We start from the raw sequence: 16,528 nt of genomic DNA, 5'->3' as shown, positions 1-16,528 counted from the left end.
GCGGACCGCATTCTGGCTCTGGGGTACCCAGAGGCCACTTGCATGGGACTCGACTGGCCGCCATATTCTCCGTATTTGAACACATGCGACTCCTTTTTGTGGGGATATATTAAGTTCAAAGTGTACACCAATAACCCCAAAACCACTGCTGAGCTGGAACCATCAGGAGGTCATTGACAGCATAGACGTTCCCACACTTCAGCGGGTCATACTGAATTTCACTATCCTTCTGCGTCACATCATCGCCAAGGATGGCAGGCATATCGAACATGTCATAACCTAAATCTGAATATCTGTAGTGACGTTTACATGTTGAATAAAGTGTGTGCACGCCGTAGTTTGTAACTAATCTATGTTGTTTTTTTCATATAGTTCAGTAATTGTCACACTCTATGTCTTTGCTTCGTCCGTCGTGTGCTGTTTCCAAGTTAGCAGAACTCCTTCACTTCGTCTACTTTGTGGTCCCTAATTTTGATGTTTAGTTTATTGGTAATCTGATTCTTTCTACTCCTTCCGCCTATCTCCTGTGTACTATAATCCATATTCTATACTCATCAGATTGTTCATTATGTGCAACTGTAAGTCGCCCTTTACTTTCACTAACGATATAAACGTCATCAGCCAGTTTTATCATTGACATCTTTTCACCCTGAATTTTAAGTGCATTCTTCATTTTTTTCTTCTATCATTGCTACGTCGCTGTCTAGATTCGACAGTAGGGGTGAAAGATTATTTTGCTGTCTTATACCATTTTTAATCAGAGTGCCTCTTTCTTGGCCCTCCTTCTTATCTCAAAAAAAAAAAAAGGCTCTGAGCACTATGGGACTTCTGAGGTCATCAGTTCCCTAGGACTTAGAACTACTTAAACCTAGCTAACCTAAGGACATCACACACATCCATGCCCGAGGCAGGATTCGAACCTGCGACCGTAGCAGTCGCGCGGTTCCAGACTGTAGCGCCTAGAACCGCTCGGCCACCCCGGCCGGCCCTTCTGATCTCCTCTTGGTTGCTGTAGATACTGTATATTACAGTATATACTGTGTATTATATATAAATACTGTATATTGAAGTCTGAAAGACGTACCTGCTACCACAACTTGATAGTGTAGCCGACTCTGTGGTCACTCTGATCAAAATTAACTCTGATGTGTAGTTGTAATGTCTTGGCTGGTTGGATAATGATTCAAAAATCGAGGTGCTTAGCTTCCTTTAGTTCTTAAATTAATAAAATAAAATTGTATTGGGCATTACGTTCATATATTATACGGAAGTAAAGTGAAACTTTTAAAAATTAATAGTGTATTTAGCTGAACAGGAAGTTCCACAGTTTACATGAGATTTAATCATGGATCATCCTCTAGCCATTTTCACAGAAAACACCTTTGAGAAGATCCGTTACGGCGAATGTGATGTAATAACAATACTAGAGATGAGTCACATTTTTCTCGAATGTAAGCTATATGCAAGCCAGCAAATTGGTTTCACACAAAAGTTAATCGTATCTCATCAACCACTACCAACTAATTAAGGATCTTTCCTTCATAAAAGAGACCTATTAATTTTAAAATTATTACAATTTTTAAATAAATGTTACCTTTTCCTGTAGAACACTAGATAATTTCTAAAACAGTGAGTGATGAAACATAAAAAATAAACGAAAAATAGCTGAAAGGAATCCCGTAGTTAATCAGTACTACGGGCCGCAGACGACCTTCGGAGAACTATAGTGACCTTGCGCCATAGAGAGAGATTGTAGCCACGCTCTTCTACCCTAAGCATCCCTGACGCGGGCAGTGGTGGTCTGGTTCCACAGCTGGGGGATCGGCTACCAAGCGCTGATTTCCACGTGTTGTGCAGCCAGTGCAGCCGGGCGCCCGGCTTTTGCCTCACCGCCGTGACATCCACCCCCGCTTCAGCGGGGATTACGAAGACAACAGTCGCTACGTCACATCGTATTTGCGAGCTCCCGTACCCGAATGCAAACAGTCATGACACTCGTCGCTCTGATTTACGTTTCTATTTACGTAACGCGGCACAAGCGGGATACCGCAAACACACCTTCTCGTCAGTTCTCTCTTCCAGCGGCCGTATTACATTAGCGCGCTACCGCTACGGCGCAGTTTTCACGTAACAGGGTCTGTCCTCAACTTCAGTACCTGGTTTCTCCACCGTTATCAGGGTTAATATCGTCACCTCTCAACAATTAAAACTGCTGCTCTTTCTAAAGACTAGTGTTGACTGGTACAAATCCGCAAACGCTACAGTTGCGCCTTTCTGTCTTCGCGGATTAAACGTTTGTTCTCTTTCCAGCGACACATAGCAGTATCTTGAGACAGTCAGCTGTCGACAGTTGACTGTCTTGATCCACTATAGCCGTCATATTGAAACGTCACCTTAGAAAATTATGAATGACAGTGCTGGAAAAACTCTACGTTATTTGATTTTCAAACAGCTGAGCAAAACGGCCGCACTCAGACAGTTCTCTCTTTACTTATTCTTATCATCACTAAACTGACACGTACGATTTTTAGTGCAACGCAATCTGACTTTCAATAATCCCTGCAAAAGAATGGCCCTGACTAACAATAAATAACCTATACCTTTCATGAATCGCTTACCTCACAAAAATCTTCGTCACTAATGCAATACAGCGAGCGCCAATACTGCCAGCTAAATAAAATATTCTAGTACTGAAGGAACTAACTACTGATAGGCATAGTTAGCAAATGTAAGATTTTGATAGAGAACAAACAATGTATTTACCTTAATAGCATTCGAAAGTCATTATATATATATATATATATATATATATATATATATATATATTTGTGACATCCAATTAAACAAATTTCCCTTTTCTAACGCACGCACGTCCAGATCGTCCGCTCAAAACACTGCCATCTCTCCCCCCACATCCACCACTGCTGGCGGCTCACCTTCAACTGCCCAACGCTACGCGCTGTTCATATCCAACAGCCCAACACTACACAAGCGAATATTCCAACAATGAGTCCAACCAGCCACAGACTGCACACAGCGCAGTCAGCGATTTTCATACAGAGCGCTACGTGGCGTTACCAACATAAAAACCTAAACAACCTACTTACAATATTGTTGCTGGCAGATACGTCTACATAAATTCTCCGTAGGCCACGGGTGTACGCCGCATGGTTTAGTCTCCTATTCCGTTCGCGCATTACATGAAGGAAAACTGACCGCCTGTATGCCTCTGTTTACGCTTACATATACACTCCTGGAAATTGAAATAAGAACACCGTGAATTCATTGTCCCAGGAAGGGGAAACTTTATTGACACATTCCTGGGGTCAGATACATCACATGATCACACTGACAGAACCACAGGCACATAGACACAGGCAACAGAGCATGCACAATGTCGGCACTAGTACAGTGTATATCCACCTTTCGCAGCAATGCAGGCTGCTATTCTCCCATGGAGACGATCGTAGAGATGCTGGATGTAGTCCTGTGGAACGGCTTGCCATGCCATTTCCACCTGGCGCCTCAGTTGGACCAGCGTTCGTGCTGGACGTGCAGACCGCGTGAGACGACGCTTCATCCAGTCCCAAACATGCTCAATGGGGGACAGATCCGGAGATCTTGCTGGCCAGGGTAGTTGACTTACACCTTCTAGAGCACGTTGGGTGGCACGGGATACATGTGGACGTGCATTGTCCTGTTGGAACAGCAAGTTCCCTTGCCGGTCTAGGAATGGTAGAACGATGGGTTCGATGACGGTTTGGATGTACCGTGCACTATTCAGTGTCCCCTCGACGATCACCAGTGGTGTACGGCCAGTGTAGGAGATCGCTCCCCACACCATGATGCCGGATGTTGGCCCTGTGTGCCTCGGTCGTATGCAGTCCTGATTGTGGCGCTCACCTGCATGGCGCCAAACACGCATACGACCATCATTGGCACCAAGGCAGAAGCGACTCTCATCGCTGAAGACGACACGTCTCCATTCGTCCCTCCATTCACGCCTGTCGCGACACCACTGGAGGCGGGCTGCACGATGTTGGGGCGTGAGCGGAAGACGGCCTAACGGTGTGCGGGACCGTAGCCCAGCTTCATGGAGACGGTTGCGAATGGTCCTCGCCGATACCCCAGGAGCAACAGTGTCTCTAATTTGCTGGGAAGTGGCGGTGCGGTCCCCTACGGCACTGCGTAGGATCCTACGGTCTTGGCGTGCATCCGTGCGTTGCTGCGGTCCGGTCCCAGGTCGGCGGGCACGTGCACCTTCCGCCGACCACTGGCGACAACATCGATGTACTGTGGAGACCTCACGCCCCACGTGTTGAGCAACTCGGCAGTACGTCCACCCGGCCTCCCGCATGGCCACTATACGCTCTCGCTCAAAGTCCGTCAACTGCACATACGGTTCACGTCCACGCTGTCGCGGCATGCTACCAGTGTTAAAGACTGCGATGGAGCTCCGTATGCCACGGCAAACTGGCTGACACTGACGGCGGCGGTGCACAAATGCTGCGCAGCTAGCGCCATTCGACGGCCAACACCGCGGTTCCTGGTGTGTCCGCTGTGCCGTGCGTGTGATCATTGCTTGTACAGCCCTCTCGCAGTGTCCGGAGCAAGTATGGTGGGTCTGACACACCGGTGTCAATGTGTTCTTTTTTCCATTTCCAGGAGTGTACGTACATGTTCCACAGGCACCGCATGGTGCATGACGGTCGGTGCCCTGTACCACCACCAGACATTTCCTTTCCCGTTCCACTCGCAAATAGAGCGGAGGGGAAAACGAATGTCTGTTTGCCTCCCCCTGCGAGCCCTAATTTCTCTTATCTTTGCGCTTCTTACGCGAAATGTGCGTTGGCAGTAGTTGAATAGTTTTATAGTCAGCTTCAGATGCTGGTTCCCTAAATTTTCTCAATAATGTTTCGCGAAAAGAGCGTCATCTTCTCCCCAGCGATTTCCGTTCGAGTTCATGAACCATCTCCGTAACACTCCCGTACTGATCGAACTTACCAGTAACTAATCTAGCGGCGTGCTTCTGAATTGCTTCGACGTGCTCCTGTAATCCGATCTGGTGGGGCTCCAAAGCAGTCGAGCAAAATTTAAGAATGGGTCGCACTAGTGTTCGCGGTCTCCTTTGTCCAAGAGCTGACCTTCCCTAAAGTTCTCCCAATAAACAGAACTCGACCATTCCCCTTCCCTTCTACCGTCCTTACGTGTTCGTTGCATTCCATATCGCTTTGCAACGTTACGCGTGGATATATAATCGATGTGACTGTGTCAAGCAACGCGCTCCTAATGCTATTTTCGAACATTAGCTCTTTTTTTGCATTAACTTACATTTTCCTACATTTAGAACGAACTCCTGTTCATGACATCAACTACAAATTTTGTGCTAAGTCATCTTGTATCCTCCTATAATCACTCAACGACGGCGCCGTCCCGCACATCACAGGTTCAACAGGAAATATTCGCAGATTATTGTTCAGTCAGACACTGCTGTAAGTCAGATCATTTATGCATGTAGAGAATAAGAGTGGTCCTTTCACGCTTCTCTGAGGCTTGCCAGCCAATACTCTTGTCTCTGATGAGCACATGAGCTTGTGAGCGGTTCTAGGCGCTTCAGTCTGGAACCGCGCGACCGCTACGGTCGCAGGTTCGAATCCTGCCTCGGGCATGGATGTGTGTGATGTGCTTAGGTTAGTTAGGTTTAAGTAGTTCTAAGTTCTAGGGGACTGATGACCTCAGAAGTTAAGTCCCATAGTGCTCAGAGCCATTTGAACCATTTGAACACATGAGCGCTATAAGGTGTGCCCTAAGGAAAACGAGACTACAGTTGCAAGTAAAGAATTTTTAATAATAATATAATTACAGTTCATGTGGAACAGTACAATTACACATGACTGACACTGGCATTGATACACCGATCCTAGCACGTAGGAAACTCCTGGGCCATTGACCAATCCAGTTTTCCACAGTGGCCTCTACTTCCTTGTCACAGGTGAACCACTGACCTTTCAGGGAGTGTTTTAAGGGGCCGAAGATATGCGAGGCACTTGGGGAGATATCGAAGCTACTAGGAGGATGTTCCAGGACCTCCCATCGAAATTTCTGAAGAAGCTCTAGGGTCTTCTTTGGCCATATATTCCGCCTTATATCGCGGACATCACTACGACATTGTGCATCATGCGAGGCACTGTTCTCCGTACACCTCCGTCATCTTGGTAGATATTTGTGAAGCATGCTCCCCTTCTGCTCGAAGAAATTGGATAACCGATCTGTGTGCTGACTGAGAGGAATACATTACGCAACCAACTCCGGAAACCAATCTCCAAAAATTAGGAAATTGCCGCGAAACCTTAACTCCGCCTGCGTTGCTGGGGATACCACGATATCATTCTCCCACTGGTATACATACAACGCCGCTACAGCAAAGGTCTACTTTTAAACTGCGCGTACCTGATACTACTTAAGAAGTCTTCGGGCCATACACATATCTGTAAACCTATTCTGTATGCTCATAACCTCGTTAACAGTCTGTGGTGCGGCTCTGTGTCAAACGCTTTCCGGAAATCTAGGAGTATGGAATCTACCTGTTTTCCTTCATTCATGGTTCCGAGGATACCATGTGAGATAAGTGCAAGCTGAGTTTCTAAAAGCGATGCTTCCTAAAATCGTGCTAATTTACGGACAGAAACTGTTGCGTCTCAGATTATTTTCAAGAATTCCGCATCAAACCGATGCTAAGAATTTTTGTCTGTAATTTTGCAGGTACGTTTTTTTAACATTTTATACAGTATACCCCAGGAGGCGCGGTAAATATTCATAAATATGACAGGAACGATCATATGATGCGAGAAAATGTAGTACAAACAAGCTTCAAAATGGACACGTTAGTGCTAAGAGCACTTCCTCATCTTCGATGCTACTATAAAACGAATCTCTTGTACTGCAAATTCTTTGCTTTCCATATTTTGGGAGCAGGTAGTACGGACTAAAACAAGAAAAAAAGTCCAGTAAAAGTATTCTCTAAAATGCATAACTTAACAGCTACGAGAACTTGTTCAATAGAAAACATGTCTTTCACATAAGCCAAGGAGAACTGCTCATAGCTCTTAAAATATGACTTAAGAGCCCATATTTATTACTCTTTTTTGCTTCGAATGTTGGTTCCTGTCATATCCCTGAATATTTACCGTTACTCCTGGGATGCCCTGTAAATATTAAAAACATCGGAGATGTATCATGCTTCATAGTAGCATACCCGATGTTACTTTCCTTTCTGTGCAACAGTCGCCGTACAGCATAACTTACTATTAGCGAAATCTTCCTCGAGCAAGACAAATATTGCGACGATCTCCATGTACATCGGCACTTATTTGTGGCAGACGGATCTAATTTGTTAGAGGATAGCCAGGAAACATACTTAACACGGAAAAGGTTTAAAGAAGTAAAGAAGAAGGTGAGGAAGAGAAGTAGAAAGTACCATAGCGACTGGTTTAACATCAAAATAGTGAACCACACACTAGTGGAAGTTAGCCGAAGAAAGGAAGATATCAGAAGCAGATTGGCAGAGGTGAATAAAGTTTTCCTTAGTAAAAGAGGTAGCTACTGATACAAGATATTGATATGGAACTGCAAAAAAAAAAAAGACTGAAAATTGTACATTGAGAGCACAAAATTTTATGTAAGTGAAACGTGGACTGTCGGAAATCGAGAGAAAAAGAAAGGGGAAGAATTTGAAATTTGGAACTATTGAAGTATTTTAAAAATTAAATTGGCAGATGAAGTACGAAATGAACATATTACTAAAACGGCCACACCGTCCCAGTTTCAGGTTGTCTATCTAATGTCTTACAGCGGCAACAAAAAGTTTCATTGTCAGTATTTCATATAATAATTGTCAAAATTTAAAATGCAGTCATAATGTACTCATAAAGAGGTATAGCCTTTCGTTAGGGTTTCAACGCAACAAGTTAAGTATGAATTAGAAAGTGTATATATGTCTGAGGCAGCGTAACTCACAGCGCACACATTGCCTAGAGTATATTCATCCAGTATTTCACAGTGAGAGCGCTTAGTGACTTCCAACAAACTTTCCACATACTTTAAAACCTTTTCAAAACTTTTCTCACTGACAGTCCTCCCATTCCCCCTTCCACAAAATAATGAAAAGAGAAACTGTGTCGCTTGCAACAGTTTCGCTCTTCGTGCAATAAATCATCAGCATCAAGCATGACGCTTTAATTTATTACTTCTGTACTGCTAACTCTATTCGCAGCATCTACGTATACCAGCGCCTACAAAATTATAGCGTTGTACGACACATAGTTCAAAAGACATAACGTCATAAACACTGAGATGCCTGAACAACTAGCTTCTCTTGAAACTGAGCATGAACAAATCGGACTATACTGACCCCGCTTTTGATAATGAGTTCGTTCAGCGACTTTCAACAAACTTTTTCATCAGTGAATGATCTGGAACTAATGAAGTCAACATAATTAGGGTTTATGAGTTCTCAACCATAAACAGGTTACATGCTTAAAATAAAATATTCAACACGTTAACTCATTTGTAAAATAATCAGATATCTGAGGCTGCTTTGAACATGGGAGGTCGGTACCTTAAAGAATGGGAGCGGAGGCGGGGGCGGAAATATACTGCAAAAGAAATTTAGAGGTTCACTTATTCGAAACACCGTAATTGTCTTCCATTGTAGTACTTAAGTTCAAAATTTTGCTCAGAGGTGCCTATAAGTTTCCTCTGTAGCGATGTAAAAGAGTGGCGACCTGAAGCGTCTCCCTCGGCGATGCTTCAAACAGCTACTTATCCCCCCCTCACGAGCGAAAAAAAGGCCATAAGTTCACGTGAACTGTAACGTGGGATAATGATGTCAGATTGGCACCAGATTTCACCACAATTTTGCGCAGCTCCACCGTGGACATATCACATGATTTGAAGGTCGTCACAACCCCTCTTACCCACATTTCACCACTTCTTCGAACATCTCTGCGATGGAGGTAATAATTGCGACACTCAGCGTTGAAATCAGGCGGTTTTTAATGGATGGCCGAGGAAAGCATTTTAGACACTTCATCGCTCACACGACGTGAAAAGGCCTCAAGGGGTGGCATCAAAGATGTCAAAGAAACCACCCCTTTTCGTAGGGCGTCGATTCCCACACATTTCGAATTTGAAAACGACATTTCGAATTGCAATGAGCAACAGGAAGACATCCTTGACAATCTTTGACACTGCTGACGCCCTCGGACGTATAAGGAAATTTGTGGAACTGCATCGCCATTGAAGGTGATCATACACCTTTGGAATGCAACACAACCGTAGTTGTTGCCCTCGTGTACAAGCTGGAATGATCACGGATCATTCAAAACAATTCAACGAATTGAGAGACGGTAGGAGAAAATGGACAGAGAGAGAAGGTAGTAGCAGATGGACACAGAGAGGTGCAGGAGGACGTAGAGAGTGGGGGTGGAGGACGTGGACAGAGTGATGGGGGATTACCAAATGGACAGAGCGGAGGGCAGACCAGATGGATAGAGAGAGGGGGAAGAAAGAGATGGACCAATAGAACTGGAATAAATATGTACCTAGCCACATCCAGAACTCAGTTAGTAAATATATAATAATCTGATTCAGTTTCTTTAAATCAGTGACTCGATGTCCAACTAACCTAGTCTATGCAATCGAACTCATCAAACATGCAATTTTCGCTATAGTGCTCATAGGCGTTGTGCCATTTGCCAGAGATATTGGGACATGTACCCAACAACGTCTCCGAGAAAAGATCAAGAGCGTCATAAAGGTCGCGTTTTCATTTTCTCCTCTCCTGGTGAGTTTTCTGATGAAGCTTTCTGTCTGCAGGATCACCCGGCACATCATCAAGATGGCCATCTTGCTCAACGTCGTGTTGTGGGCCATCGCCGTCGTGCTCATTGTCTACGAGGTCGGACTCATACAGGTCAGTAGACGCACTGCCACTGTGCATTTACCCCTTAGGGATTGAATTTCCAAAACCACTGAAAACGTGTTTTTTTTATTTCCAACCGAAGAGTCAAACACTAATTTTCATACAAGTAGCTTTAAAAATGCTTTTGTAGCTCTTTAATGATGACTTGTTTTCAAAAAACTTTCATCAACTATTTCACCCCATTAGGGGTTCGCAAGTTTCAAAAATTCTAAAACACGTATTTCTTTATTTCTGTCCGAGAAATCAAATACCTAATTTCGTAGTTCTAACTTCAAAACTGCATTCATAGGCACTTTGTCCAAAAAGTTTTTCATCCCCTATGTCACCGCCTTATGGGTAAAACTCCGAAAAATCCCTTGTTAAGCGATGCTTACAGTATAAGACCATAACTCTCTCCCAGTTTCAAGTTTCTATCCTTAGCGGTTTGGGCTAGGCGATGATGAGTGATGAGTCAGTCAGGACACTGGTGAGAGAGAAAGAGAGAGAGAGAGAGAGAGAGAGAGAGAGAGAGAGAGAGGGAGAGGGAGAGGGGGAGAAGGAGAGAGAGATCGCGGGCGCGACAACCTACTTAATAGCATATTGATCCATCTTTCCTAATGCAATACAGGAGCGGTTCTGGGTGGCATGTCTTCATCAAGTTCTCTTGGAAGATTTCCGGAGACATACGGCTCCAGATGTCTGCGCTCAGATCATGTAAATGCCGTAAATTACACGCTGGTGGGTAGTTTTTGGACGCATAGCTGGCTTCCAATAGCGTCCCACATGTGTTCCAGCAGGCACAGCTCAGGCGAATTTGGTGGCCAAGACATCAACGTGGGTTCACTATCAAGCTCCTCAAACCTTTTATTGGCTCATGACATGGACACTTATCTTGCTGGTAGATGCCATTGCCATCGGGGAAGCCACTAGGTATGAAGGTAGGATGAAGGTGGTCTGCTTTAACGTTCACATAGCCCGCAGCTATCATGGTGCCTGCGATTACTGCCACAGGTCCCAAGGAACCCCAAACCTCTACGGCACAAGTTCCAATTAGGGAGGAAAGAAGAAGGAAAGCGGCCGTGCCCTTTCGAAGAACCACCCCGGTATTTGCCTTAAACGGTTTAGGAAAATTACGGAAAACCTAAATCAGGATGGCCAGAGGCGGGTTTGACCGTCGCCATCCCGAATGCGAGTCCATTGTGCTAACCGCTGCGCTAGCCCGTTCGGTGAGGTTCGTTTGTGTATGAGTAAGGACAGAAACTGAAAATGTTCGGTACTCCATGCCAAAAGTCAATACATGCATCTGTTTCAATAAAAGGAAAAAATTCATGCGGAAATTACAAAGTGATTTTGCGGTTTGGTTCATAGATAGATCGCTATGCAATAAGGGGTTAATACAGAACTTTTCCCACTTGACACCCTTTTTGTTCCTGTTAGATAGCTATAGCGTAAACCATTTTGTAGAATTTCGTCGGTTACCATAATATTTTAAGGTACTGAGCCTGCAAATCGATTTAATCTCAATTGAGTCACCTTCAGGGAAAATCAATGTCATATGAAATGAGGATTTCCTTCATAAATGTGTTGTATTTTCACTAACGTCATGAGTAAATATGTGTTCAGTTCATGTCTCTGAGTCGTCATCAAAAAATTCAATAAACGTCTTATTAACTGCCATTTTTATTTACGTTCAGCTAACTTTGCTCAGTATAAATTCCTAACACAAGAGACTGGAAGTTATGGTCTGCAAGGCCATTGAATATTGATTTTATTACTTGATTTTCTTCACTATCTGTTTTATACAAATATTATCAGTTCCAGTTTTCAAGACCTATATTGTCCTGGTTGGTAAGTTTATAATAGAATGAACTGAATGACAATTTTGTTACATGCAATAAATTCTTCCTATAGGAGATTTTTTAGTCTACATTTTAGCTATCAATGACCATTATTTCTATGTTTTACTGTTAAAAATAGCTTATGAATGAACCGAAATTTCTTGCAGGGGCTCTTTGCACGGTTACTATAACGAAATACATATTACGACATTCTGATGATTTCGCACATGATTCAGGTTGCTGCTCTGAGCAAAATTGATTAATATCCCTGTTCTTAAATGTATGACTGCTACTGATGAATGGACAAAATTCCTCTTTCTCCACGTCTGAAACAATCAGGAAAAAATACTCGTGCGAAACACAACTTGCCCTCTTCATACCTGACACCTTGCATATAATGGATGCAGATGAACAAGTAAATTCTGCCTTTTTAGAGTTTCTGAACGAGCTCGACGCTTCCCACATCGTCGACTACTGACCAAAATACGTTCATGCGAAGTATCTTTCCAAATATGTGATTGTCTCTGTGAATATTTGACTAGTAGAACCAATGTGTTACACTGGATGGCAGTAGTTCTACAGAAACGAAAGTAACATCAGTTATGCCACAAGGGCTCGTAATAGGACCTATGATGTTCTCAACATACATACACAATTTGCCAGATTCAGCAGCACTACAAGACTGACAAAGCCGTTGTCTACGGGCAAGTAGCGATGGTGGTTGTCGATGAAGCTATCGGTTTTCGGTTAGAGCGGTTCTTTTCGTCTCCAGTTTAACCTGAGTGTTGAAACGGCTCGAAATAACCTGTTTCTGAAGTAAACAATGTTATTGTTTTTCACTGCTGTTATTTGCTGTAACAAAAGTAGACTTCAAACAAAGGCTGAAAAATTCTAATGTAGGTGAAGGACTTGGAGATTACGATCGATATGGGACTGAGGCTGCGACAGAAATCGATCTCATTAGCCACAGCAAAGATTGCGGAGGCGAAGGAGACAGGCGTGGTGACAGCGGAGCGAAAAGCCAGAAGCTGGTGGCTTCCCTGCATCTAGAGGTCTGCACGGATAAGAAAAGTGCAATCCGCATCCACACCACATCCGCAAGATCCTAATCCGCAACCGCATCCGCATCAGCAGCAATTGATCTGCATCCGCAAGTTCCTTATCCGCATATATTTAAGTTTTGAATGAGTAATTAATAGTAATAGACAGTAGTATGGCTCTGAGCACTATGGGACTCAACTGCTGAGGTCATTAGTCCCCTAGAACTTAGAACTAGTTAAACCTAACTAACCTAAGGACATCACAAACATCCATGCCCGAGGCAGGATTCGAACCTGCGACCGTAGCGGTCTTGCGGTTCCAGACTGCAGCGCCTTTAACCGCACGGCCACTTCGGCCGGCTGACAGTAGTACTTAGAATTATGGTATGTAATGACATAGTTACTGTTAGGGTGCCATTTCTGCGACAACTTAACTACTTTTGACTTCTTAAATCACAGGGAATGCTCTATATCTACTCTAAAGCAGACCATTCCAAACAGGAAAGCATTGGCGCTCCGGAGCATACACAGTAGCGGCTAGGATCTCGTGAGATTGGAAACGCTGTTTAAAAAAAATTCAATGTAATAGTGTTAAATGATGAAAATACGTGTATAGAAACGATTATATTTCGCTGCTCTTGTGCCAAGGCAGCTGAAAATGACGATGATTTTAAACTGTTACTAGCACATTGCAACATTTACCGACAGTTTTTTTGTACTCACTGCTTGGATGTGTCAAATTTTGATGCCATTCATGTCAGTTGATGATTATATTATAGCTAACGCGTTCAGTCCTCGTCATTTCCAGGTGAAAATATTTACAGTATTAGACCTACACTGCAAAACGCTGGCGCACCTGTGAAAATGTTAAACTGCCAGCAGTTATTGACGTTGTCTGGAAGGAATAACTCGTCTTCCGAAGAGTGACAGCAAAATCAGTGGTTATAGAAATTAGGAGTCCATTTACCTTTAGCTAAAAATACGATTGAAATCTCGAACCTCACCTTTTGGCTGATTTATCGAATTAAGACCTAGCGATAAATGAAATGTCTGTTGCATTCTCAACTAAACAAAGTTTTTCACACTTCAAAACATCCTCAACATTGTCTAAATTACTAAGAAAAAATTTGCAGTAGATTTCGCAGTTAATACTTTCAATGTTAAAAAATAATTTTTTTCGGAGTATAATGGAACTGCAAACGATTTCAAGATGTCTATATAAAAACCACTGTCCCATAACTTCAAATGTTAGGCACTGTTCCCTGTTAAGCAATACCCAGTTACAGTTAAAATGTTCAATTTTGTTACGAATTTCAGCCCTTATCTTTATTAATTGGCTGGTAAATTAAAAGACACATTATTATTTTGGATTATTTGAATATTTTGTAAGTTTTCAATGTGATCAGAATAATCTTTCACGGGCTATCGCAGTCACAGCTTGTTGGTGGTCGTGAGCCGTAGTTTGAATTCCAACTTGTAATTAATTACAAGGCCCGCCGTTCCACCGCTCCGACCGGGCTGTTTCACTGTTCATAAAGTGCGACAATGCTCGGCGGCTGCAAATGTTACTGTAGTGCACGCTAAAATTTAGGTAGGCACTTATGAGATCATCATTACCTAGTTTAATAATACTGACGTGTTAGCTGTTGAATGTTCTTGTTGCGAAGATTAAAAACTTAAAATTGAGCTCTTTAATATGAAAATTACAACAAAACAAATTGCTTGTTAAATATTTCCTTCTTTTACCTAATGCTACTTAAATGTTCGTGTTGGGAATAGTGAAAATACTAACAATATGTCGAGGACATTCTCTATTACAAATATTACAACAAAAACTCACTGGCTGCAGATTAAGTATTTTCATCTTCTGCTTGCTTCTGATTCAAAGTCTGCAAAAGAAAGAATCAGATGAAAAAAATTGTAACTAATTCAGATAAGCCCAAAAAATACAGTAAAGTAAGAGAAGCTGTACAAGTACCTTTTTACTTTGGAAGATTACTATGCAGGAACATGATGTCATCAATCGTCTGTGGCTTCAAAGACGTGCGTCGGTCATGCATTATTTGCCCCGCAGTAGAGAGGCTTCTCTCAGTTGGCGCGCTGGACGCTGGAATGCAGTGCGCGAAGTATGCGAGTTTGGAAAGACGCGGAAGACGTTTTCACGTCCATGCCACCAAGCTATCAGGTCGATTCCTTCCGAAAATTGGACTTTATCATTCGTATATCTGAGAATTTCATCTGACTCAAAGTCAAGGTCTCTCGTCGATTCATCTTCTGTTTTTTTGCAGGAATTCCAGATGTTGTTTCCTCCTTATCTTTTAACTGTATATAATTTCTCGCAACGTAAATTTTCGCTTCCATTACAACTTCATCTTTTTTGGCACTGCTAAGAAATTTTAGGTTTTTATATTTTGGATTCAAAAACGTTGCAAGTTTATGGGTTACTGTTATGTCCCATTTGCTGATTAAAATAGATTTGGCTGTATTCTTTAAATCTATCAGAAATGTGCTGTCGCCATCATTTTTTTCAAGGAAGGAGAGAAGAGTTAACTTCCAAAACACACATAAATAAAGCGTAGGGGTTTTGGAGGCTTCGAGATCACAAGAAGGTATTTTAAATGGTGTCAGAAAGGTTATTATATCTTCCGAGATCCTCTGGTCTATAGAATCAATCAAATTATCTTGATTTTTCTGTGACAAAATTGACAGAACTTCAAACCATTGTGAATTAATAGACTCAAACATATCCAATTTACTGTTCCATCGTGTGTCTATATCTCCTTTCAATGACTTCTGAAGGCGATTCTGAAGACCATATCTTTTAAAAAAAGTTGTGATAGCTCGACAGGAATTTATTAGTCGCTGCACGTCACTCTTCTCATCATTCGCGACTCCTCGAGTCGTGTGCTCCAGCACAGTATTAAGAATGTGTGCTGAGCACGAGAGCCTCTTGTATTGGCAGAGTGCTGCCATTAAATTGGGACCTCTATCCGTAACGAACACGATGTTATTCACAGCACTGAATAAATTGAACGACCGTAGTATCTTAATTAATTCAAGTTTAATGTTTTCTCCTGGTTTTTTTTTTAATCTCACTCTCAAAATATCTGGTGCACAACACTCGATCCTCAAGTTTCACTTTTTCATAATTTACATAATGTGCAGTCACTCCCATATAGTTTATTTTGCGGTACGAATCAGTCCATAAATCGACAGTTAGTGCTCCACCTACATCTCTGAATATATTCTTCACTTCTGCGGAGACAGTTTCACGCAGACGATTGGCCGTTTCCTTCAAATTTCTGGATATGGTGGTTGGATGAGATAGCATTTCCTTAGCACTCACTGCACCGTACTTAGCCCCCACATCAATGAGAAACTGTTCCGTCTCGAGAAACCCAGATCCACACGCAACTTCGAATGGTAAAATGTCTCTCTTGGTATTTAAATAAGTAATTATGTTACTTTGTACAGCCTCACACGAACGTTTTAGCAAATTTGAAGTTCCACTTTTGTGACCAGTGTAATAATATACTTTTTTACATGCAAAAAAAGCCACTATATCTTTTATCTTTTAGTTGCCATCAATTACGTATCCGAATATTTTCCAAATTGGCGATTTCAATTTGTTTTCCTTCACTAATGTAAAATCACGTTTTTTCACCTTACACGAAATTGTATCCATCGAT

The 16,528-nt window shown here is 42.5% G+C and overlaps 1 protein-coding gene across 1 annotated transcript in view; it reads left to right on the top strand.

Moving 5' to 3' along the window:
- Positions 1-16,528, top strand: part of LOC124544640 (vanin-like protein 3) — a 151,502-nt gene that overhangs the window by 84,341 nt on the left and 50,633 nt on the right. The window contains exon 2 of the mRNA XM_047123251.1: positions 9,877-9,973. Coding sequence (XP_046979207.1) covers positions 9,899-9,973 — 75 coding nt within the window. The 5' untranslated portion in view covers positions 9,877-9,898. The remainder of the gene's footprint in view (positions 1-9,876; positions 9,974-16,528) is intronic.

The sequence above is a fragment of the Schistocerca americana genome, chromosome 8 (assembly GCF_021461395.2).
Source record: "Schistocerca americana isolate TAMUIC-IGC-003095 chromosome 8, iqSchAmer2.1, whole genome shotgun sequence".
NCBI lineage: Eukaryota > Metazoa > Arthropoda > Insecta > Orthoptera > Acrididae > Schistocerca > Schistocerca americana.
This window is presented reverse-complemented; position numbering and strand designations above follow the sequence as displayed.